Here is a 26,596-nt window from a genome sequence, read left to right on the forward strand (position 1 = left end):
CATTAGAAATCAATACAGTGTGGTATTATTAGGCTAGACATATAAATCAAAGGAACAGAAAAGAAATTCCAGAAACAGATCCATCCATAATCAACTGAATTTCAAAACAACTTGACAAGTAAAAAAAAAAAAAAAGTAATTTTTACAAATGCTGTTGAAGCAACTGCAGATATGTGAAACAACCATATGTGTGCTAAATCAACTGTATATAAGGAAAAAATGAACTTCAATCATTCTATCATACCATTCCAAAAATTAATTCTAAATAGATCTAAGACATAAATGTAAAAGCTGAAACAATAAAACTTCAAGAAAAAAAAAAGAAAATCTTTGCGTTGGCAACTATTTCTTAGGCTGCAAAAAATATGTATCATAAAAGAAAAAATACCCTGATAAATTGGACTTCATCAAAAATTTTAAAATACCATCCACACTTACTAGAACAACTAAATCTTTTTCTTAAAGTGACAATATCAAGTTTTGGCAAAAATATGTAACACATGGAATGATTTTAGGATGCTGGCAGGAGTGTAAAATATAGTCATGCACTTTTTGACATTTTGGTCAACGATGGGTCACATATATGATGGTGGTCCAATAAGATTACTGTACTATACTTCCTAATCATTAATTTAGATTGTACTCCTTCTGCTTATTAACAAAAAAAGTTACTGTAAACTAGGCTCAGGCAGGTCCTCCAGGAGATATTCCAGAAGAAGGCATTGTTACCATAGGAGATGACAGCTCTATGTGTGTTATTGTCCCTGAAGACATTCCAATGGGACAAGATGCATAAGACGGTGATGTTGATGACCTTAACAAAAAAAATGTTTAAAAAGTAAAAATAAATAAATACATTTAAAAATGGAAGAAAGCTTACAGAATAAGGAAAAATCTGTACAGCTGTACAATGTGTTTGTGTTTTAAGCTAAAAGTTATTACAAAAGAGTCAAAAAGTGAAAAAAATTAAAATTATAAAGTAAAAAGTTACAATAAGCTATGGTTAATTTTGTACTGAAGAAAGAAAAAAATTTAAAATAAATTAGTGTAGCTTAAGTATACAGTGTGGATAAAGTCTACAGTAATGTACAAAATGTCTGGGCCTTCACATTCACTCACCGCTCACTCCCTGACTCACCCAGAGCAGCTTCTACTCCGCCAAGCTCCATTTATGGTAATGCCCTAGGCAGGGGTACCATATTTTACCTTTTATATTGTATTTTTACTGTAGCTTTTCTGTGTTTAGACACACAAACCCCACTGTGTTACAACTGCCTACACTATTCAGTGTAGTAACATGCTGTACAAATTTGTAGCCTAGGAGCAACAGGCTATACCACATAGCTAAGGTATGTAGTAGGCTATACCATCCAGGTGTGGGTAAGTATACTCTATGATGTCTGTGCAATGATGAAATCAAATTGCCTAATGGCATTTCTCAAAATGTATCCCCACTGTTAAGTGACAAATGAATGTAAGACAACAACTTTGAAAAAAGGTTTGACAGTTTCTTATAAGGTTAAACTCACACCTACTCTACGATCTCCTAATTTCACTCCTAGGTATTTATCCAAAAGAAATGATGGTATATAGTCACATAAACATTTATGAATGTTTACAGCAGCTTTATTAAAAATAGTTCAAAACTGGAAACAAGTGCAATATTAACGATTGCTGAATAGATAGAAAATTTGTTGCACAGTTATAAAATGGATTACTAATAAGAAGGAACTACAGATACAGGCAATAACACAAGCATTTCAAAATATCATGCTAAATAAAAGAAGCCAGGCACAATTACATACTGTATCATTCCTGTTATATGAAATTCTAGAATAAGCAAAACTTAACTTATGATGACATAAAGTGGATCATTAGTAGCTTGGAGTAGAGAAGGGGAGGGGACTGATTACAAAGTTACATAAGAAAACTTTTTGGGTAATGAAAATGTTGTTATATCTGAATTACGGTAGTAGTTATACTGAAGTATATATTTGTAAAAATTCACTGAATACTCTTAAAATGTATGTAGTTTATATTTATGTAAATTATATCTCAATAATATCAATTTTAAAAAGCTGGGAACAAACACACAAGAACAAATAAGTATTTTATAAGTTAACTTTAAATCCAATATTGGTCTTTAACAATTAAAAGTCATTATCCATGATTTAGATATTTTCTGATTTCCCAACATAATATACAAACCCCTTACCACTACCATATTTAGGAGATCTCTGTAACCATTAAGTATAATATCAAAGCCATTTCAGCTATGAAGCTAAATATTTTTCCCCAGAATAAAGCACTGAATTATCAAACAGAAAGGTAAAGATTTTTGTCATTCCTCTCTCCCTGTTCACTATAAAGATGGTTTTATATATAAGCCTTGTTATTTACTACGATAAACATTTCCACCTTACATTTCTCCTCCTTTTATTAACCAGAAGAGATAACTACTAAACAAAATCAGAATATAATCCTTCTTTAAAATTTCTTTCTCCAAATGTTAAGCATTACGTTAAATTAATGACTTCCCTCAGAATGAGAATAAATAACTTTATAGAAAAAAGAAACTGAAAAGACTTTATGCTAATAAATTTTAACATTTAAGCCAAGTGGAAAAATTCCTACAAAAACCTACCCAACTAATCAAGAAGAAATGGAAAGCAAGAATCATCCTACCGGCATTAAATTCATAATCAACAGTCAAAAATATTTCTACCTCAGGCTTATATGACTTCATCTACAAGTTCAGCCAAATATTCAAGAAAGAAGTAATTCCATATTATACAAATCTTTCCACATCATAGGAGGAAAGAACTCCTTAATTTGCTTTATGAAGTTAATATACCCATGAAATCAAATATACCCATGAAATTAAACCTGACATGGACAATGCAAAAAAGGGAAAGATTACAGGCTAATGTTATTCATAAAGACAAATGAAAAAATCCTAAACAAAATAGTAGCAAGTTGATTTTAACAATATATAAGGAGAATAAATCTTGACCAAGTTGGGCTTATTCCAGCGAATGTAAGGTTGGTTTAATATTAGGTTAAAAAAAACAATTAATTTCACCTACTAGATCAATATTTGAAAGAAAAATATTACATCATGTTAAATAGGTACAAAAAACAATAATATACTTTAGCATTCATTTATGGTAAGAATTCTCAGCACACTGAGAACTGAAGGAAACTTCTTTGTAAGGGTATATATCTACAAAACTCTTACAGCAGACATACTTAATGATAACATATTTAAAAGCTTTCCCTTTGGTGAGGAACAAGTCAAGGATGCCAGATACCCATTACTTTACATTACATTTTTCTGGCCATCAAAATAAGGCAAATGAATAAAAGATATAAAGGTATAAGTACTGGAAAAGCAGACATTAAGCTTAATTTGTGGATGAATTAATTGTGTGCATAAAAAATCCAAGGAATGTAGAAACAAATAATTAAAATGAATAAGAGAGTTTAGCAAGACGGTTGGATTAAAAATGGCGATAATAAATAACGGATTCCTGAAGGACTACCTAGACACCTTTCTCTTATTTAGAAAAATACATTTATTGGTTAACTTGAATAGGTAATACACACATGTGGTAAAAATTCAAACAGTACAAAAGAGTAGGGGAAAACTGAGTGTCTCTCATTTCCCTAGGGAGTCAACTACTATCAGGTGTGAAATCTTTCTAGGTAAATTACCATCATTAATGTAAATCGGAATTGTGTAACAGATCAAATACACCTTTGGGGCTTTCTCAAAATGTACAGAGTCAAAAGTTTTCTATTTGGTGGTTACATCCTCCTCTATCTTGTTTTGTGTTTCAGGTTTAACAAACAACCCTACTTCCAACTTGAGACTCCATTCTGTTTTAAGTGGCAAGCCAAATTTAATATTCAATTCTAAGCCTCTTCATCACCTAAGAGAGGTCTGTAGGCTTCTCTTACAGAAAAAACAATTTTACAGAGGTTTCTATATTCATGGACATGCCAGTAACTGGTTTTCAGGAGGAAATGGACAAGAATTATATAAGACAATCTGTATTCCTAAAAGCAAATGAACATGTGGACGAAACATAAATGCTACATAGATGGCTAGACAGAGTGGCAGAGTAGATTAAACGTCTTTGGAGCCTGAAAGATTTCAATTCAAAGCTCTAACGCTTCTAAACTTGTCATTACGGGCACGTTACTTGACCTCTCTGAATCTCAGTCTCCTTAACTATAAAACAATGCTAATAAAACTGAGCTAACAGAACTGTTGTTATGATCAAACAGACATATACATAAGGGCCTGGCATAAAGTATGCATCTTATAAGTGATCTTTAAGTGAGGGAAAATTGCTTCTGGCTTAGTTGTTCAAGGCAGGCAAGCAAAGGAACCCAAAATGAACAAAGGGGCAAGAAGCAAAACAGAAGACTATTATGAAGGCTAAAAGAAGAGTTTAAGAAAGAGAAGCAAGCCAAAATTGTCAAAAATCATGAGGAAATGAAAAGACTGTTTAGTAATAATATGCTATTGGATTTGGACATTACATGGTACTGGTAACATCAAAAGCAACTCCACCAAATGGTCAAGTTTGCATTATAAAGGGCCTTTACAAGTCCCTGGCTAACACAGCCTTTAGAAACTGGCTTCGACAGAAGCTTCTCCAGAAAGCTACTCCTGATGTCCAAGGTAACAGTGTGATGGGTAATTTTAGGTTTCAGCTTGACTGGATAAAGGGATACTTAGAGAGCTGGCAGAGCACTACTTCTGGGTAAGTCTGAGAGGGTGTTTCCAGAAGAGACTGGTGTGTGAGTTGGCTGACAGAGTGGGGAAGTTCAGCCCTCAATGTGGATAGGCACCATCCCATCAGCTGTGGGCCTGGATAGGCCAAAAAGGGAGCAGAAAGGTGAATTTGCTCTCTCTCCTGGAGCTGGGACACTCTTCTCCTGCCCTCAGCCATCAGAAGTCCAGACTGTCCGGCTTTTGGACTCTGGGACTTGCATCAATGGGCCCTCAAATTCTCAAGCCTTTAGTCTTACATTCTGCCATGCTACTGGCCTCCCTGGCATATCATGGGACTTCTCACCCTCCATAATCGTGTGAGCTAATATCCCAAATAAAAACCCTCTCACAGATCTAACTATACATGTCCTATTACTTCTGTCCCTTTGGAGAACCCTGACTAAGACATAAAGAAATGCTCTGATTGATTCACAAGGAGAGTAACTTTCAATCATCACAGTCGTTTCATTATACAATAGTGACTTTGGCATGAAGTTCATTAATTTCATGCCATCTTATTCATCCATCATTATCCATCCATTAGGGTAGATATCACATGCCAGATAATTTGCTGGGTCCTGGAGTTTCACGACATCTGATCTTGAGACCATAGGCCAACAGGGGAAATGGACTTCTAACAGAAAGAAATAGGCTGGGTGTGATGGCTCATGCCTGTAATCCCAGCACTTTGGGAAGCTGAGGCGGGAAGGTCACTTGAGACTGGGAGGTCAAGGCTGCAATGGGCCTCGATTGGGCCACTGCATTTCAGCCTGCGTAACAGAGTGAGACCCTGTCTCAAAAAAAAAAAAAAAAAAAAAAATTATAGAGCTCAAAGGGGCAACTGAGGAAGTAAAAGAGAGTGATCCTTTACCTCGAAAAGATAAGAAAGGCTTCATAGATTACATCACAAATGGAACAAAGGAAAAATAAAACTTGAAATTTCACGGGAGAAAAGATGGATATGTTAGGCAAAGGGACATGGTCATACACATGGAATAAATTTGAAAAAAATGGTTTTGGAATGCCGACAAATTGTGTGGAGAAAGTAGCTTGTGTATTAGTTAATGAGATGAAAATATGAGGCAGGGTAAGCATGTAAACTGTAGCATACCAGGGTCAGAAAATAAATAAGATTCATTTATCTGTGAATTTTACTTATGGATAACAAAAGTCAGTGACTGTCTTTATGCAAAAAACAGATAGGAGTAGTTTTTCTTTGGTGTTGTAGATCAGAATACGCCATCCCAAAATATGTTACTCTGGTGGAAAGATTATTTTGAGTTCAAGGCAACTGAGGAGAGCTTTCTGCTCCTCTCCTATCTGCCTGAAAACAGATAATAAATTCCTCTTGTGAAAGAGAGGAATTCCCTGTACCCCAGTTACTTCCCATACCAGGCAAGAGATAACAACCTTATTATTATTATAAGATGGTACTGAGAAAGAATCTGCACAAACAAATCTTCCTAACTAGCCCTTGTCTACCATTAGTTTCTAATATATTAATATTTGCTTTCCTATTGTTCATCACTCCTAGAAGCTCAAAGTCCCTTTCCTTTGTCTTGTTGCTTCCCTTTAAATTTGTCTTCTTGTCTAAATGGTATAAAACCCTCCAAACCAAGCCTTTTCATTGGGGGTTTTCTTTCTATGACACATCCCCCACTATTCCAACCCACCCCTGGTGGATGATTCATGCAAAACTTTGAATATTAAATAAATTTGTATGCCTTTTCTCCTGTTAATCCATCAGTTGTCAGTTTATCTCACAGACCCAGCCAGAGAACCTAAGAAGGTAGAAAAGAACTTTGCTTCCCACCGGTGTTCTATTCCTTCAGCCATCTCTCACCGCACCTCCCCTCCCTGGGCACCTAGAGTCATCTCCTTTAATCCTATCTCTTAACAAAACTCTTCAATTCACATGTATTAAGTTAAATAAATGAATTCTTGGAAAAGCAGGAAAAAAATTAAGTTGCGTACTAGAAGGTAGAAGTTAATGATTATATCCTCAAACATAGTTCAAAACTTATTGTTTGAAGTGAATATAATGAAACATCGTCAAATAAACTTTTTCTTTTAAATGTGTGAGGGCAACCTTAACATCTTGAAAAACATGAACGTTACATGTAGGTGTTTTCTGTTATTCTTATTCCCTAGAAGGAAACTGAACACAGAAAAAAAAAAAAAAAACCCTGAATAATTAAATTATTTAATAACCTATCCGAGTAGACTCTATTTTTAATCTCTCATTACAATGCACTCCACCCACTGCTATAATACTCTCATGGGATTATCTTCACAGTGGGCTTTAGGCATCTAATGCCTACAGAAGAAGGTCCAAACTCTTTTTTTTTTTCCCCCTCTGTATGGCATTCAAGACTATAACATCTGGTACACTCTCTGGTCTCATCTCTCAATAAAGTCCCTACTCCACCATCCTACTTAGACACTTTATTAGAAGTTTCTTAAACATCGATGGCACTTTCCCTCATCTGCACCTTTGTTCATACTGTTCTCCAGCTTTCTGCAGTATAGCAGAAAGGGTGTAGGTTTTAGAGCCAGGCCGACCTGGGTTCTAATTCCAACTGTATCCCTTATTTAGCTGTGTAATCTTGGGCAAATCTGAGCCTCAATTTCACTTTTAAAGGAACTCAAGCATATATGCCTTAAAAGATTGATGATGATGATTTTAAATTAAGATAGCACTTAGTATACTGCCTGGTTGATACTTAATAGATATGTTTGTTTATGGTCTTTTGTCCAGGCACCTTCCTTTCCTTTTGTCTTAAGACTTCTGAAACCCTTCATATCTTTATGAAGCCCAGCTCAAAAGCCCCTATCTTCATAAAGTATTCCATCATTCTCCAAGTTAGAAATAATCTCCTCCCTCCAGGGTCAATAATTTCAGGGGTAATGATCTTACAAAGATTGCTTTCATTCAGGTTCATACTATAGTTATTTATGAATATTTATATTTACTAGGTTGTAAATCACTTAAATGCAGATAATGTATTTTCATATTGCACAATATTTGATGAACTAAAAACAAGTACAGTTGTCCAGTTATGTGGATTAGTATATAAAATGTTAAAGATGACAGCAACATTTACCGATCAATCATTTACCTTGTGCCAACTATTTTCTTAGTACTTTCCATGTATTTTCTAATTTTATTTCAGAATATTACATGCAAGATACTATTATCCTAATATCACAAAAGAGGAAACTGAAACATGGAAAGGTTAAATCACTTCCCCAAAGTCTTACAGCTAATACTTAATGGTGACAGGAGGCAAACCTGGCTACTTGGCTCCAGCACTCTCAATCAGAACATTACCCCAAGACAGAAGGTAATAAATGGCACACATCCCACCCTCTACCCTTAGATGTTTAAAAGCACAATCTTGCTAAATAAGGATCTAAAAACAAAACAAAAAACCCAACAAAAATCAGAAATGTTTTCTCCCCTAAAACAACTTAATGACAAAGGAAGGTAAGTTCCTTGAAAATTTTACTGGGGAAAAAAAGCCTAGAAGATGATTTTTAAGTTTAGTTCCCATTTCAAGTGGTAGAACACTATTAGTGGCATAGAAAATGTAAAGTACACTGAAATACTATTCACATTTGTCCCTTAAAAGTAAAAACTGCAGCTGAGATGGCTAGCGAAGTTATAAGCAGTTCTGCCTTAAACCAATTTTCCTATAAGTACTGAATTTTCTTCTTAAAGTGTGCCCACTAAGTTTAAATTGTATGTCCATTTAAGTCCTTTAACAAGCATTTGATTAAATGGAAATGGTAAATCACTATGAACAACATACAGTATCTGCAAATACAGCTCCCTGGAGGGCACAGAACAGTGAGAAACATGGCTGAATTTAATATCCTTCCTTAAATAAATATAAAGATGACAATAAAAATTTGAGGTAACTAGGCTTCACACAAAAAAACTCACCATCTGTACTACATCTGTTAATTCCTTAATATTCTCTCCATAAGAGCCTCTTGTCTTATTTGGACAAAGGCATTCTCTTTATGAACACAAATGTCTTGTTTTCTCATTGCCAGAAAAGACAGTGTTAATTTGCACTCATACAAAGATGATTTCATGCCACTGAAAATAAAAGGGCATACCTGCCTTAAGCTCTTTTTCACACCAAGATTATAAACATAAAAGAATGGGCTTTTGCTTCATTTTTTTTTTTTCTCTTCAGGGTGGACTGTTACTATTTGTACTGCAATTGCATCCTGAAAACTAAAATAGCTTCTCTCTTCATGTAGGAGGTCATGGACTGTGTATATAGTCAAATCTGATTTTCACTCAGGATCCTGCAGCCACAGAACAATTTCAAATAAATTTGCCCTTCTTTTGATGCATGATCTATAGTTGCCTTATGAACATCCTTTCCCTTGCCCTTGACAAGAAATACAGATATAAGATACAGAGATTCTTAAAATTTTTCTTTGTTCAACACCTTGTTAAGTGATACTATTCAATTGTCCAATTTCATCACTCGTGCTGACATTTTGTTACTTCATCCTATTGGGTCATTGTTGATTTCCTGACATGCAAAATCATTATTTTATTTAAAGCACTTTCTAGTACATCTTTTAAAATTCAAATTTCTTTTGTTTTTGGAGCTCAGAGTTAAATCCATTTCGCTTATCTGGGTTTTGTTTTTTTTTTTGTTTGTTTTTGAGATGGAGTCTCGCTCTGTCACCCAGGTTGGAGTGCAGTGGTGCAGTCTTGCCTCACTGCAACCTACACCTCCTGGGTTCAAGTGATTCTCCTGCTTCAGCCACCTAAGTAGCTGGCATTACAGGTGCGTGCCACCACACCCAGCTAATTTTTGTATTTTTAGTAGAGACGGGGTTTCACCATGTTGGTCAGGCTGGTCTTGAACTCCTGACCTCGTGATCCGCCTGCCTCGGCCTCCCAAAGTGGTGGGATTACAGGCGTGAGCCACCACACCTGGCCACTTATCTGGGTTTGATTCACCGTAAGAATCCCCCTATTTGACCAGAGTGTTTCTTTACTTTATTCTAGACATAAATCTATGCTGCATTTGGGAACCAAGTGAGAGCCCATACAAAGATATTCAAACATAGGTTCCAATATCATCTTCAAAGGTTTTTAAATGCCATTTGTAAGCCGAAGAGTTTCTTTTTGTCCCTGACCTTTCTTTCAGTATGTGGTTTTTCAGAGTTGACTTGGTAAAAATATATATAAATATGTCGAAGAAAGAATGAACACAAAACTACAATTTATCAATAAAAGGTCTTGCTCTTTAAACTAAAATGTTAGTTAGCCTTCCCTGCATTCTATAAAAAATCCAAGGGGGTTGAGTGAATTAGCTGTCCGAATTGTGTTTGCAAGACGGACAATAAATGAACTCTGTGAATTTGAGATTCTAAGATCTGTGTCTCCTTTTACTATCTTACAAATATACATACACACACACACACACACTTAAAAACCTGTATCATTATCACATATTTATTGAGCACTATAGGTCAGTGACTTAGTTAAGAATTTTATATGGATTACTTCACTTAATCTGCATAGCAACCCAATGAGGAAGATATTATTTTTATCATCAATTTACAAAGTCTAAGGCTTAATAACTTTTCCAAATTCACACACACAGCTAAGAAATAGCAAAGCCAGGAATCAACTTGTGAAAACTGAGAAATATACCAATGCTGATCTGAGTCATAATGACCCAGTAAGCTTATCACATGCCTGGGCTTCATCCTGAATTTACCAAAGCAAAATGGAAGGAAGGAGAAAGGTGTCTTGGGTGGTCATTGACTATGTACAAGACAGCCTCAGTTCTCATACATTATAAATATACATTACATTTCAAATCTCATAAGCCTAGGTTCTTAAAAGCCCTGTTAAACGGAAAATTTGGTCTTTTATATATCTCCCTATATGGATTTCAAGTGATATCATCAGAGGAAAAGGCTTGGCCACAGAACCAAAGTGGTAAAGAGTGTTCCACAGTCAATATACATTGCATTGACAGGCCAAATTCCCACTCTCCTTCCAGTCCCCCACGTCCCATACACAAAATCCCAATTTGAGATCTGGCAAACTGGAATTTCCTCATCACAACGGAACACTTTCAAAATCAGTTAATCCCAAATCTCTTCTTTCTTCTCCACTAGTATCCTTCCTTAGAAAATCTTAAGATTGTTCATTAGAATGAACAAAACAGTGGACTTCTAAAGGATCTAGAAAAGTATGGCTACTCATTTGACAACTGTCTAATGCAAAAACTGTTCAGGGTAAGAAATACGGGATTTCAGAACCACAAACAACGATCCTCATACAATGAGTTATAAATAAACCCAGGCTGGTATTGAACTCCTGACCTCAGGTGATCCACCCGCCTCAGCCTCCCAAAGTGATGGGATTATTAGCATGAGACACCATGCCATTGAAACCCCATCTCTACTAAAAACACAAAAATTAGCAGGGCTTGGTGGCAGTCGCCTGTAATTCCAGCTACTCAGGAGGCTGAGGCAGGAGAATTGCTTGAACTGGAGAGGTGGGGGTTGCAATGAGCTGAGATTACGCCACTGCACTCCAACCTGGGTGACAGAGTGAAACTCAGTCTCAAAAAACCAACCAACCAACCGACCGACCCACTGACCGACCGACCGGCCCAGCTGTGGCTGCTGTAAGTTGTAGAAGGCAGGGGAGGTAGGTGGGAGCAACCTCTCCCCACAACTTACAGCAAAACACACACCAGGAAAAAACAAGATTTTAAATTCAGTACTAAAAAGGTTAATACTTAGCAGCCAGCTTTCCTCTGCAAATGGTTCTTTCTGAACTTTGGTTACAGCCTTAAAAAATTACATAAATTGGATTTTGGAAAAATCACTTTCTTAATGAGAAAAACTTCATGGAAGCTATCTCTGATTAGCTCCTTCATATCTAAAGTATTGACCTTTACTGGTAACCCTCAATTAGTTAGGCCAATGTGGCCCCTTAGAAGAATAACATTTCTTTTTTCTTTTTCTTGAGATGAAATCTTGCACCATCACTTAGCCTAGAGCGCAGTGGCACAATCTCGGCTCACTGCAGCCTCCGCCTCCCAGGTTCATGTGATTCTCCCATCTCAGCCTCTCAAGTAGCTGGGATTACAGGCGCCTGCCACCACACCTGGTTAATTTTTGTGTTTTCAGTAGAGACGGGGTTTCACCATGTTGGCGCCAGGCTGGTCTTGTACTCCTGACATTCAGTGATCCATCTGCCTTGACCTCCAAAGTACTGGGATTACAGGTGTGAGCCACCATGCCCGGCAAGAGAAGACTAATATTTCTACATGCATTCTACTTCCTGGTTGTAGGTTCCTTAAATAAGCAAATAATACCTATTTTCAAAACTCATAACATACCTCAAAAACCAGTTCAGATGGATACACAGGTAACTTTACTTGGTTGCCCATTTAAAAAATAATACAGTACTAATAACCAGCACAGATACTGAATAAAATAGCAAGGAAAGCAAGTAATTAGAATGGCAGTTTTAAAGGTTGTATGGAGGGGAACGATCAGACTTAGCCAGCTGTCCTAAGCCAGACAGAGACCTCCATATGTTTATGTAGGATTGCTGCAATCTGTAGACAACAGGCATTTTTTCATTTGTCCACATGGTTGGTTCCTGCAGCTTCCATTTTTGGTGTGCTTCATTATTAAGATTTTTGTTAACCAGTCTTTTATATTCCAATTACCTAACTGCATCAAATTGTCATTTAAATATACTTTAATGCAGTCAAATAAGATAAATACAAAATCAGGATTCAGATAATATTAAGAAGGCACACTTAGCATACAAAATCAAAGTGATCCTTATTCAGGGAGAAAAGGCTGTAAAGAACATACACAAGGGAAGAAGGATTTAGATACAAAAGAATACATACATTCATCATTCCTTTCATTCTCAATGCTTTCCAAAGTCTTCTCGCCAACTGGCCGTAAACAACTTATCCTTGCCCTACTGTACTCAAATATTATCTCTAAACACTTTCAACTTGCAGCACATGTTAATAGTTAATATCTCTGGATTCTGGATGATCTTTTGAATAAAGCTTGAGAACAATGTGCTTACAATGACAAGTATGATGGGGAAAAAAATGACTGCACTGCTGATTAATACTGAGAAGAGCTCCTCTGAGCATAGAACTGTGCATATTTAAAAGAGTTATTCACTCTCCAGACTACTCTGGCAAAGCTGATTCTAGAATTCAGTACTATTTGGGGAATACCATGTAACAGAAAAAGCAATACATTCAAGGCATGAAAACCTGGATTTGAAATTTGGTTCTGCTTAATCCTTTTAGACCATTCAATTTCTCCAAATATAAAGCAGATAATCTTAGGGAGACTCTTTATGAAGATTCAAGGAAAACACAGTAGAGCACTGTTAGGGATCACAACACACTACCTACAAGAAGGCACCTTGGTATTTGAAAAAACAGCACAAGCAGGAAGACCTTCTCCCACACTTCTCCTCTGAAGCAGGTCATAAAAGAATTCTCTGCCCTCCCACTGAAGCAGGTCATAAGATTCTCATTCTAGAGGTGCCTAACCTTACCTGGAGGAAAGGAATGCCCTTATCTTTGGAGACACAGGCACAGAGAGGAAGCTGAACAAACAGGTCTTGCAAGTTGCCCCCAGTTTATTACCATTAGAACATACCCCTTTGTCCTCCAATCATAATTCTCCATGACTATTCATTTCTTCATCAAACCTAAGCATAAACATACACAAGTTTGCCCATTCTTTGGGTCGTCATTTCTAAAGCCTTCTGTGTCATGTAAAACTTCTATGTCATGTAAAACTTACAGAGGTCTCTGTCATGAATCAAGCAATAGGTGAGAAAAATCTTTTCTCCCTTACAGCATGTAACCAAAGAGTAACTGGCATGTTATAGGCACCAAACAAATAAATGGTAGTTACTTTTACTAAAATACCATATAACCTTAATTTATTTACAGTTAAAGGGTAGTTATCTCAAGCAATGATAGTACTATTAGTATCAGTACTATCAGTATCACAGTGTACTAGTAGTAATAATACTAGTGTATTATTCTAGTCAGTATATTTATGACCTTATGAAATTGATTAAAGTAGGCTCCCCAGGTTAGGCAGACTTAAATTTTATTCTAACTCAATCTTTAACTCCTCTTTCCTAGAAAACTAAGTAGCTCTTACTCTGGTAGCTGCTAGTGTTTATATTGTTTGGCTCTCCAAGTTGAAGCAAGGAATGTACCTGGGGCAACACTAATGACACACAACAAACAATTCAAGATGAATTTGAACATCAGTTGGTAGACTGCATTCTATAGGGTCATCAATAGCTGTGAGAAACCAGAAACCAAGGAGATAAAATGGTTAAAAGAGGGAAAGAAAAGCAGTGATTTGGCTAACGAATGATGAGAATTTAGTTAAGCAGAAATAAGAGGACAAGGCAATATGAAGAACAACACGAATATGAGTTTAGAAGCCAGAATGGGAATAGTATGGGACAATGAAGAAACTTTCTTAATGAAGTAGGTGAACTGTGTTGGTGAACTGTGTTAGAAAACAGAAATAAAGTTAGATGGAGAGCATTATATTAGATTATTGAAAATCTTGAATGTAATAGTTTAGATACGATAGTCTAAGTGCAAACACATGAGTTCAAGGAATAGAGCAGTTAAGAAGTAGTACAGGAATGACATTTAAAATCGTATCTGTGATTATTCTATACTTATTATAAAGGCTAATTTTGTAAATACTAGTAAATTTTGAAATCTGAGCTACCTTTGAGTATTTTTTTTCTATTGTACTTTTTCCCATAATTGGTACTGAATTTTCTTAAGGATCATATTTAATAGTAAGGGTAAATATAATTTTAAAATTAGATAAAGATATCTGAAGTGAAATAGATCAAATAACAAGTTCTTATACCTTGTTAATATATAACCTTGTTATATATACCTTGTTAATATATAACAAGGTAATATATTTATCAAAATTTCCCCTTATTTTTAGTGTTGGCCAACATATACCAGATAGAGGTACACGCAAACGCTGAATTTGAAAAAAACTTTTCTGAAAGACCTGGGTCAACTAAAGGTAACAAGCAATGTTTGATTGAATATCTCTGTATAAAGATGAACATTTGACAGTGCACAAAGGCCGATCGAAGGGGACATAAAGATGTTAGAAGTAAATTGAGAGAAGGGGAAGGGTAAGGAACAGGAATGAGGCAATGAAAAGCAGAAACGAAAACAAAGATAAATATAGAAGATATTTCGAAGAAAGAATTACTGCTATTTGATGAATAATTAGATGGAAGATAAAGAGATGCAATAATAACGATTCTGGGGTTTTAGACCTAAATGACTTAGAAAGACTGATAAAGCGGGAAGGAAATAAGGATGTCAATATGTCAAAGTTGTAAAGGTATTTTGTAGTAACTTTTTTTTGTTGTAGAGAATATATTCTCCAAAAACTCACTGCCTGACTTAAATTAACCTCATTTGTTATATTTTCAGTCTTAATGTAAGTTCTTATTTTGGTCATTTGGGCCCTTGAAAACTTAATCAGCTAAAATTTATTCATTTAGCAAATTCTTAAGCAAATATACAGTAGAAAAGAGCTCAAAACTGGTATTTTATAGCACTTTATTATATATAAATCCCAAAGGGAGTTTGTTGAAAATGGAGGTTCCAGGGCCTCCAGGTTGGTGAAAACATTGAGGTACTAGGAGGGCACCCATCTGGGAAGAAAATGCCAAAGTGTTTCCAACAGTCAACAGCACAGACCTATTCTTCCATGTACTCCACCCGCCACTCTCCAATACCTTGCCCTATGCATTTCTTCCCATGAGCTATTTCTGAGTTGCATCCATTGTAATATAGCAGTCAGTGTTTTATGGAATTTGGTTGTAAAAAACATCAGAACATAGTACCTTTTAGGAGACAGATCTTTGGCTCCAGCCGTAATGTTCCAATTAATCATGAGCACTATCAGAATGTTCTAGCCTTCGTATTTGCTACTGAGGAGACTGATGAGAACCCTGGCCTATTACCTAATGTCTCCCTTGGATTTAGTCTCTACATCTTCCAAAGTGACCAACAGACCATGGAGTGCCTCCTGATGTGGCACTCAGGAGGGTTTGAGACAGTACTTAATCACTCCTATAAAGAAAGAAATAGGTCTGCAGCAGTGACTGTTGGAAACACTTTGGCATTTTCTTTCCAGATGGGAACACTATGGCACTTGTAAATTTCCCCAGGTGGCTTCAAGATTGGATGTGACAGAGATGGGATCTTTGCTTCTCCCATGCAATTCTAGGCTACTAAACAAAAGGAGAGAATTATGTAAACTATAACAACAACAGCAACAACAAATACAAAAGGTGGTTCTTGGTCCTGACCTTCAGAAAGTCAAAATATAACAAGTATAGGGTTTAGAAATTTAAAATCTCAATTCATATCCCAAGTAACCAATAATTCTAAAGCAGGTGATCAATAGACCATACTTTGAAAAATACTAATATGCATGTTGAAACTATCTACAAATATTGAACTCAGAGGGAAAACCAAGATGTATTTTTCTGCTTTTGGTCAGGTGGCTAGTGAGAGGGAAGTGAGCAGGAAAGAATTCACCGAATAACTGCTTAACAGATCCCATATGAGGCCCAGAGAGCAGCAATAAAAAAATACAAGGATTTTTTTTTTTTTTTTTTTTTTTTTAGACAGAGTCTGGCTCTGCTGCCAGAATGGAGTTGATTCTCCTGCCTTAGCCTCCCGAGTAGCTGGGATTACAGGTGCCCATGGCCACACTCAGCTAATTTTTATATTTTTTAGTAGAGAATGGGTTTCACCATGTTGGCCAGGCTGGTCTCAAATTCCTGACCTCAGGTGATCCGCCCACCCCAGCCTCCCAAAATGCTGAAATTACAGGTGTAAGCCACTGTTCCCAGCCAAAAATGACAAGAATTTCTAACCTTAGGAAGCTTTTTACTTTATTGAGAATGACTGCACATAAACCTTATTTATTTATTTTTTTGAGACAGAGTTTTTCATTCTTGTTGCCGGGCCTGGAGTGCAATGGCACGATCTTGGCTCACCACAACCTTTGCCTCCCAGGTTCAAGTGATTCTTCTGCCTCAGCCTCCCGAGTAGCTGAGATTACAGGCATGCACCACCACGCCTGGGTAATTTTGTATTTTTAGTAGAGCCAGGGTTTCTCCATCTTGGTCAGGCTGGTCTCGGACTCCCAAACTCAGGTGATCTGCCCGCCTCAGCCACCCAAAGTGCTGGGATTACAGGCATGAGACACCACGCCTGGCCAAGCCTTATTTTTTTAACACTTTTACAAGTCTAATTTTTAACAATCAGCACTAGAGTCTGAATTACACAAATGGGTCATGACAGTTTAGTAAAAGAGTTAACTTTGCAAATGGATATATATTGAGAATTTAAAATAAAAGAAGATGAAATGGGAAATTCAGGGCTGGGTTGTTACCTAAACTTCTATAGTTTACATGTACTAATCTTTTCTTTCATCTTTCTATTTTCATATTTTAAACCAGCCCATGAAAATAAAATAGATGAAGTCAGCATAACTTCATAGAATGCAGTTTAGAACTCTCTACCAACATTTTCAAGTGATACTACATCACTAAATAATTCAAACTGAGGTAAAGAGTAGATTCAACACAGTAAAAATTAATTCAGAAAATGCTGAATTTTACTGCATGCAGAGCTACAAGTTGCTAAGTGTTACACGTTTTAAAGTATATACTGTTTACAAGTGATGGAAAGAAGAAATTAGGGCTGTTCTTGTGAGACAACTCTGTAAGATTTAGAGTTTTTGAAATATATAATGGGTTGCCTTGTAAAGCAGGAGCTCCCTACCACCAGAAATGTTCAAGTAAGTTTGAAAAACACCCTCTTTAGAGATGTGATATACATAATTTCTACAATGGCCAAAAGTAAGTCTAGATCAATCTAATGGTATTTATCTACCCAATGAATACTCTAATGTTTTTGTGGCTACAAAACTCAGCACTGTGTAAAGTTCCAGTATAATGGCATTACCATATGTAACAAACAGAAGTGCAGGAAAGGGTATTTGGGCACAGTGAGCAGCAAGATCTAAAGCACAAAGATGAAAACAAACAAGCAAACAAAAACCCAGCATTGGGTGCTTGAGGATCCTATAGGCAGTTCACATTGCTGGAGTGTAAAATGTGCTTATGCAAGTGGTAAGTGATTGAGTTGGAGAGGGAGGTGGGGGCCTCATGAAGAAGGTTGTTAGATGTCACATAAAGTTTAGATCTTATTCTGTAACCATTGGGGAAACACTAACAGATTTTAAACGGCGAGATAAATGAGTCTAGAACTATTAAGAAGTAATAGCAGGAGATAAACTAAACTAAATGGCAGGAGCTTGAACTAAAGGCAGGTGGTGGAGTCACAGGGTTGGAAATAAGGATGGATTCAACATATATTAAAGGAAAAACAAGATTAAGCTTGTGCTTAGATACATACCAATCTGGTTTTGCATTTATAAGATCCAAAGTCTTTAAATTTATGAAATGCCAAAGGATAGGACTGTGCTTAAAATTTTAGAAATTTAATCCAATATTTTCCATGTGATAGTTAAGTCAATGCAATAGACTACATTGTTTGAATTTCTATAGCAACTCCTTTGGTTCATAAGTAGAATTCCAAATTAGCATAAACATGTGTTCACACACGTGAGTTGCATATATAAAGTCAGATGAATTATTAGGGGAACATTCATTATTTAAAAATAAATAATTTAAAAGTCCTTAATAGTTAAGATCATGTCACATCACAACTTCTGGACAGCCTAAATATTTTCCCTACCCTTTAAAAATTCTCACTCCTAGCTAAACTTGTAGTGAAATCTTCATTCCAAATAGATGATGTCATTGCTACTACAAATTCAGAAACTAAATTATCTTTCGTAATTAAGATTACTTTTGTCACTAGACTGAACAATTAAATGTGGTATGTGGGGCAAGGGCAGTCCAGATGGCAGTACTGGGAAAGGGGAGTGTAAGAGGAGGCTAGAGAACTAGCAGCATAGGTAACAGGAAAATAAAAGATCTGAAAGAGGTTTTTAATTGTTCTGATATGTATTATACATATTTTGAAAATGATAACCATCCTTAAAATATTATAAGAATATTTCTCTTTTTTTTGAGATGGAGTTTCGCTCTTGTTGCCCAGGCTGGAGTGCAATGGCATGATCTTGGTTCACTGCAACCTCCACCTCCTGGGTTCAAGCAATTCCCCTGCCTCAGTCTCCTGAATAGCTAGGATTACAGGCATGCGTCACCACGCCTGGCTAACTTTGTATTTTTAGTAGTGATGGGGTTTCTCCACATTGGTCAGGCTGGTCTAGAATTCCTGACCTCAGGTGATCCACCCACCTCGGCCTCCCAAAGTGTTGGGATTATAGGTGTGAGCCACTGTGCTCGGCCAAGAATATTTCTCTTAATGCAGTTTAGAAATATGGTGAGCATTCATGAATTTAAATAATAAATAAGTCTAAGATAATTAAAGTAATTATTTTTAAGTCCTTATATTCAATCTGGTAGAAGTAATATGAGTGTTACAAACCAGAGGGCTGAGTTTCAAGAGAGAGAGAGAACTAGAAAGAGCAATGCAACAAGAAAAACATCAAGAAAGCTGGACAACTACAAATTAATAACATTTCTTAAACATTTTAGGAACTAACGTCACAGGCAAAACAACCTGAAAATTGAGAGTCTGGTACCTGTGATAATAGTTTCTGAGCATTTGTGTACCAGGCACAGAAACGGCTGATCAGCTAGTAGAAAGAATTAGCTAAAAACGTTTAATACTAAAGGCTGAATATATAGATGGGCTACCATGGCTATGAAGCCCTGAGGGCCACAGACATTAAGGGTAGGGAAGTGCCCCTTCCTGCAGGCTTTTCATCTATGAACATCAGGGAAGACTGAGGAGAATCCTGGAAAAAGGTTTTTGATATGGTATCGGTTAGGGAAGTTAACAGCAACCATTGCCAAAATGCCACCCAGATACATCTTCCTTATGTGCCCTACAGAACAAAAAGATTAGTCTGTAGGATAAAAGTGGATGGGAAGAGGGGAATGATAGCCTGAGGGCCCTAAAGGACATCTATTGCAGCTGGGAGAGAGAAACAGGAAACAAACAAAAATTGCCCTTCATTTGGAAGAGGGACAGAAACAATGATAAAGTCCACATATCCCCAATACCTAGGCTCAATGACTTTTACCGAAGATTAATTGGAACATCAGTGAACACCTCTCCTCCTCTATCCCTCCCATCATATAAACAAGCAGTGAGAGAAAACAACAGAATATAGCCCATACTGCTACAAGAGACACATTCTTTCTGGAAAGGAGTTCAAAGGAGAAAGACCAAAAACCCAACAAAGAAAACAGTGAGAAAAACTCTCTGGCAAACTAACTGATAATCTAAACAAAACTGAAACTTGAGGTGCACTGAGAGTAACCACAACAATATCAAACTTCAAAACAACCTTATCCTAAGTTAATACAACTCCCGCACTGAAGGTTGGGCAGAAAAAAGTGTAAAAAATATTTACCTCAGTATTTACTGTCCTATATAATATGCCTGGCTTTGAACCAAAAATTACAGGCATTCAGAGAAAAACAGAATCTGAGGAGACAAAGCAATCATTAAATGAAACTCAGTTACAACACCCAGTTCAAATGTTAAAACTGTATGAAATAAAATAATGATGATTAATATGGTTAAAGGGGTTGATGGAAAAGGTAGAAAACGTTTAAGATCAAATAGGTAATTTGAGAGAAGAGATTAAAGTATAAGAAAGAATCAAAGAGAAATCCTAGAAATAAACAAACATAGTAACAGAAATAAAAAATGCTTTTGGTGGTATGATCAGCAGTCTTCAAACAGTTAAGGAAAGAATACATGGGCTGGGTGTAGTGGCTCAGGCCTGTAATCGCAGCACTTTGGAAGACTGAGGCAGGTGGATCACCTGAGGTCAGGAGTTTGAGACCAGTCTGACCAACATCGTGAAACTGCGTCTCTACTAAAAATACAAAAATTAGCTGGGTGTGTTGGTGTGTGCCTGTAGTCCTGGCTACTCAGGAGGCTGAGACAGGAGAATTGTTTGAACCTGGGAGGTGGAGGTTGCAGTGAGCCAAGATAGTGCCATTGCACTCCAGACTGGGTGACAGAGTGAGACTCCATCTCAAAAAAAAAAAAAAACATGAGACAATGCAGAAATGAAATCACCCAAAATAAAATACAAAGAACTAAGGACTGCAAAAACAAAACAAAATAGGCATCTAAGAGCTATGAAACAGTATCAAACGGGCTAACACACCCATAATAATTAGAATTCCAGGTGAAGAGAAAAGGTAGCAGAAGAAATATTTGAAGAAATAACAAGTGAGAATTTCCCAAAATTAAGAGCAGAGACCAAATCCATATTCAAGAAGTTCAGAGAACACCAAGCAAGATGAAGCAACATCTCAACATATCATATAGAAACTGCAGAAAAATCAAAGATAAAATCTTTAAGAAAGTAAGAGAAAAAAAGGAGACATGTTATATACAGAGGAACAAAGGTAAGAATTACATCAGACTTCTCTTGAGAAACTATGTCAGCAAGAAGACAATGGTATAATCTGTCAATCCAGAGTTTAACACCTAGCAAAAATATCTTTCAAAAAGGAAGAATAAATTATTTTTCTCAGAAAAACAAAAGCTGAGGGTATTCACTGTCTGCAAATTACTCTACAGAAAATGCTAAGGTAAGTTATCAGGAATGTGATGCAGGTCAGCATCTTGGATTTATACAAATAAATGAAGAACATTGAAGATAAAGTTTAATATTCATTTTTTCTTATTTTTAACTTCTCTAAAAGATAACTATTTAACGCAAAAGTAGCAACATTTTATTGTGTGTTGTAACGTATGCAAAAGTAAAATACATAAAAACAATAACACAAAGCATAGTATGATGAAATTCAGGTTACATTGTCGTAAGGTTCTTATACAACCCCTGAAGTAGTACAATCCTACTTAAGAAAGATTCAGATTACTTGAAAGGCATATTGTAAGCTCTAGGGTAATCACTGAGAAATTCTGAAGAAAGGTATAAATAATAAGTCAAAAGAGGTGACACAAATCATAAAGAACAGTCTAAGAAATCTGAAAAAAGGCAAAAAAGGAATGGAAAAATATGTAGCAGGCATGAAGATATATTTTAATACAAATATAATCACACATGCATTAAATGGCAGAACAAAGCCTAACTATATGCTATCTATAAATAACCTACTTTATAAATACAGAGATAGATAAAAAGTAAAAACATGGAGAAAAACATACAATGTGAACACTAAGCAAAAATAGCTGGAAGCCATATTAATTTCAGAGAAAATAGACTTCAGGACAACAAATATCAGGAATAAAGGGGGATATTACCTCACAATAAAGGGTTTTTTCTTCAAGAAGAAATAATGATCTAAAATATATGCACAATAATGCACTGAATACAAGAAGCAAAATGCATATGTTTCAAAGTAAAAAGAGAAAACTCACAATTACAGTTGAGGACCTCCATAGTTCTCTGTCTCTCTTATGGCAGAACAAGTAGGGAGAAAACCAGTAAGGATTTTTAGTAGCTCTCATATACATAACAAAAATAACACCAAACAGGCAGCAAGGAAGTAGTGGTATTAAACCAAAGTTTCTATAGTTTACCAAATATTACATTAGTATTAATCTGATGTAAATTGTGATTTAGATGCAAATTGTAATACCTAGAGCAACTACTAAGGAAATAAAACAAAACAAAATTAAATTAAATTTAAATGGGGCATTAAAAAGTCAGAAGGTAATGAAAGATGACCACAGAAATAAAAAAGGCACTCACAGAAAACAAATAGCAAAATGGCTCTATAAATCAAAGCAAAATATTATTTACATCAAATAGGAATGATCTAAACACCCCAATCAAAAAGCAGTAATTATGAGATTGAAGAAACAAAAAAATCCAACTCTATTCCACTTTAAGACACATAAATTACATTCGAAGACAAAAACAGGTTGAAATTAAAAGGTAGGAAGACAATACACCATATAAACAATAACTATAAAAAACCTGGAATGGCTATGTTAATGTCAGACAAAACAGACTTTATGATCAAAAACATTATCAGAGACAAAGGGACATTTCATAATGATAAAAGAGTCAATACACATCAAGAAGCTATAAAATGTATAAATGTATGTACACCAAACAACACAGCATATGCCAAAAAAGCAAAAACATTTGCAAAGAGAAATAATTAATTGAACAACTAATGGCTGAAAATTTCAATACCGCCACTCTCGTTGATACATCAACTAGAAAGAAAATTAGGCAGAAATAGGAAAACGCAAATCACTATGAACCAACCTGACCTAACTGACATTTATAGAGCAATCCAACTAATAAAATCACATTATTGTCAAGTGCACATGAAACTTTTACCAAGGTAGACTATATTTGAGACTATGAAACAAACTTTAAACTTAAAATGCAGATACTTGGAGAACCCTCAAATTTGGATATTAAACAGCACACTTCTAAATAATACAAAAGCTAGGGGGATGGGTAGATTTGTTAAAAGATACAAAATTACAGCTAGATAGTAGCAGTAAATTCTAGTGTTGTACAGCACTGTAGGATGACTATAGTTAAAATAATATATAGTTTCAAATAGCTAGACGGAGAATATCAATGTTTCCAACACAAAGAAATAATAAATATTCTTTCTGAGATGAGAAATATGGATATGCTAATAGCTCTGATCTGATCATCATACATTATATGTATTGCAATAGCCCTGTGTACTCCATAAATATATACAATTATTATGTGCCAAACAAATAACCTAAAGGTCAAACAAAATATCAAGTGAAGTTATAAAAAATTACAAACTGGATGAAATTAAAAATTACAGGGCTAGTATATCTTAAGTACATTTCTTCTGGATGTGCTTTATTGGGGGTAGTGAAAACTGGCAGTAATAATCAAAGGAAGGCATAAACAACAAAAAGTTTGTTATATGCTCTTTCTTCATTAACATTTCATCTCAAATGCTGAACAACCATTAAAAATTCCTCTTGCATGGCTGATGTTAATTTTTCTCTCAAAAGGAGTCTTAACAAATGAAACTAGAGTGAAGAGCAGTTATCTATCACTCTTTCTGCCTAAATGTGAACCTCTAAAATATCTAAAACATTTTCAAAGAGAAAAGAAATGGAGGAGGACAAGGAAATAAAATTAAGTGTTAAGAAATTATGTACTCTAAGGCTGGACACAGAGGCTCACGTCTATAATCCCAGCACTTTGGGAGGCCGAGGCGGGCAGATCACGAGGTCAGGAGATAGAGACCATCTTGGCTAACACGGTGAAACCCTGCCTCTACCAAAAATACAAAATACTAGCTGGGCGTGGTGGCATGCATCTATAGTCCCAGCTACTCGAGAGGGTGAGGCAGAAGAATCACTTGAACCCGGGAGGCGGAGGTTTCGGTGAGCCCAGATTGTGCCAGTGGGCAAGAGAGAGAGACTCTGTCTTAAAAAAAAAAAATACTCTGGCAACACTGAATACTACTACTTTCAATGTATGAATTCATATGGTTTTTCAAAAATTTAAGTTATGTGCACATATAGGTATACATTAAACACTTGCAAATTTGGAAGAACAGAAACAAATACTTCTATTTTCCTAAAAAATGTGACTACAGACTTATCCTAGTGAATCATGCTATTTTATAAGGTAAGATTGTTACTCTGAATAACACATCAAATAAAAATACACATACATTTTAAGCTGTTATTGGATGGGGAGAGAGAACTAGCAGGTCAATTTAATAAGGTAATTTCTTATCCCTAGGACCTCATATTCAGATTGGAATGCATTCACTCGATTAAAAATGCCATCTACTCTATTAAAAACAAATACACACAAAACTTATTGCCTAGAATTCCGAGTCAGTTGGAGTATTCTATTCAGGAGATATCTTTGATGGGAAGAATCTGGGAAGTCTCGGGTCAGAATTCAGGTATATTTTTCAGAAATAGACGAGAAAAACTCTTCTTATTATTTGAAGTACTACATTTGAATCACTTCAGAATATGAGGAAGAAAATACTTAAAAAGTGCCAGTTATTAACTTATAGTCTACATAACAAACATGCCTTCTAAATTTTAAAAGATTTAGGATGAAGGTGTTTTGTTTTTACACACAGCCTTCATGATGAGGTAAAAACATCTAATTAACAAACAGTGCAGTAAAACTGTTTTCCCATTTATTTTGAGAAAGATGAGAACTGAACCTTAGGCACTGAAATGAAACAGAAAAAAGAATCTGACTGAAAAGCACCCATGTGTGTAACTGCCCACTCAAAATGTAGTCACTTTATTTTCTTAACAACTGATCTACTAAGTTTTCCATGTAAGGCTCTTATTATCAAGATTACTACACCAAAAAACTTATGTGGTAATGCAGAGAAATAAGTAATACCATAGTGTACACTACAGGAATTTTTCATTAATAAAAATAGCAAATATAAAAAGTAAAAATAGCAAATGTATAATAGCTCAATATATTTTTCTTACTTTACCTATATCACACACAAATTTTATTTCATATTCTTTTACATTTCTTATTTATCTATTTTTTTTTAAAAGTTTTAAGAGATGAGGTCTCGTTCTATCACTCAGAATACAGTGGAGCAATCATAGCCCACCATAACCTCAAACTCCTGGGCTCACGGGATCCTCGTACCTCAGCCTTCCAAGTAACTGGGACCACAGGTGTGTGCCACCATGCCTGATTAATTTTTAAAATTTTCTTAGAAATGGGGGTTTCACTGTGTTGCCCAGGCTGTTCTTAAACTGTTGGACTCAAACAATCCTCTCATCTCAGCCCCTCAAACTGCTGGGATTACAGGTGTGAGCCACTGTGGCCAGCACATTCTTTTTTTTTAAATTCTCTATAACCACACTCAGAATCGAACACCAGGCATATTCATTATTAACAGACTGTGAAATAATACACAAATTATGGATACAGTCCTTTCATTTCAAATTAGAGATATTTTACCCAAACAATGCTTTCTAAAAAGCTGACATTAAAAGGTGAACATGTTTTTTTATTTATTCAAAGGTGGAAATTAATAATCTTGGCATAATCTCATAAAATATATGTGTAAAGATACCTAGCTGACATACATAAGCCCAATTCAAAATTTATTTTCATAAACAGATCTAATAGTCTTAGATGGGGAAAAAAAGATGTCTTTATAATCTTATTTACCTGTGAGGTCATTTGTGATATTATTTGTGACATTATGTGCAGATTATCATCAATGTTTATGAAGTCATTCTCTTTTAATTATGCATTAGCAGATAAATGTGGAATTCTTAACTACAACTGATGTGTTCTACATACAACAGATGTACATTGTACAAATGTGATGTTATGTAAATTAAAGTTTGCCTACAGACAAAAAATCTCACTTGAGTTTTACAACTTTGTGAGGAAGTCTGGTATTATTTTCCTCTAAGAGACAAGGAAACAAGAGAAGCAAAGTTACTTAAGGTTACAGACTCTGTCTTCCTCACTTTTTAATTATAAAATAATGGACATCAGGAATCTAGACTGAAAGGAGTAGACAAGAAGAATTAAAGCAGTAAAATAAAGAGCACCTAAACAACTGTGTGG

The 26,596-nt window shown here is 35.6% G+C and overlaps 1 protein-coding gene and 1 non-coding gene across 8 annotated transcripts in view; both read right to left on the reverse strand.

Moving 5' to 3' along the window:
• Positions 1-26,596, reverse strand: part of COP1 (COP1 E3 ubiquitin ligase) — a 264,958-nt gene that overhangs the window by 11,625 nt on the left and 226,737 nt on the right. Inside the window, exon 19 of one of the 7 annotated variants that reach the window (XM_023207220.1) lies at positions 730-814. The exons of the other annotated variants lie outside the window; for them this stretch is intronic. Within the exon in view, the coding sequence (XP_023062988.1) occupies positions 730-814 (85 nt within the window). The remainder of the gene's footprint in view (positions 1-729; positions 815-26,596) is intronic. 7 annotated transcript variants of the gene reach the window in all.
• Positions 12,318-12,460, reverse strand: LOC111539402. Its single transcript, XR_002730672.1, has one exon.

This window comes from Piliocolobus tephrosceles, chromosome 1 (genome assembly GCF_002776525.5).
Source record: "Piliocolobus tephrosceles isolate RC106 chromosome 1, ASM277652v3, whole genome shotgun sequence".
In the NCBI taxonomy this organism is placed as follows: domain Eukaryota; kingdom Metazoa; phylum Chordata; class Mammalia; order Primates; family Cercopithecidae; genus Piliocolobus; species Piliocolobus tephrosceles.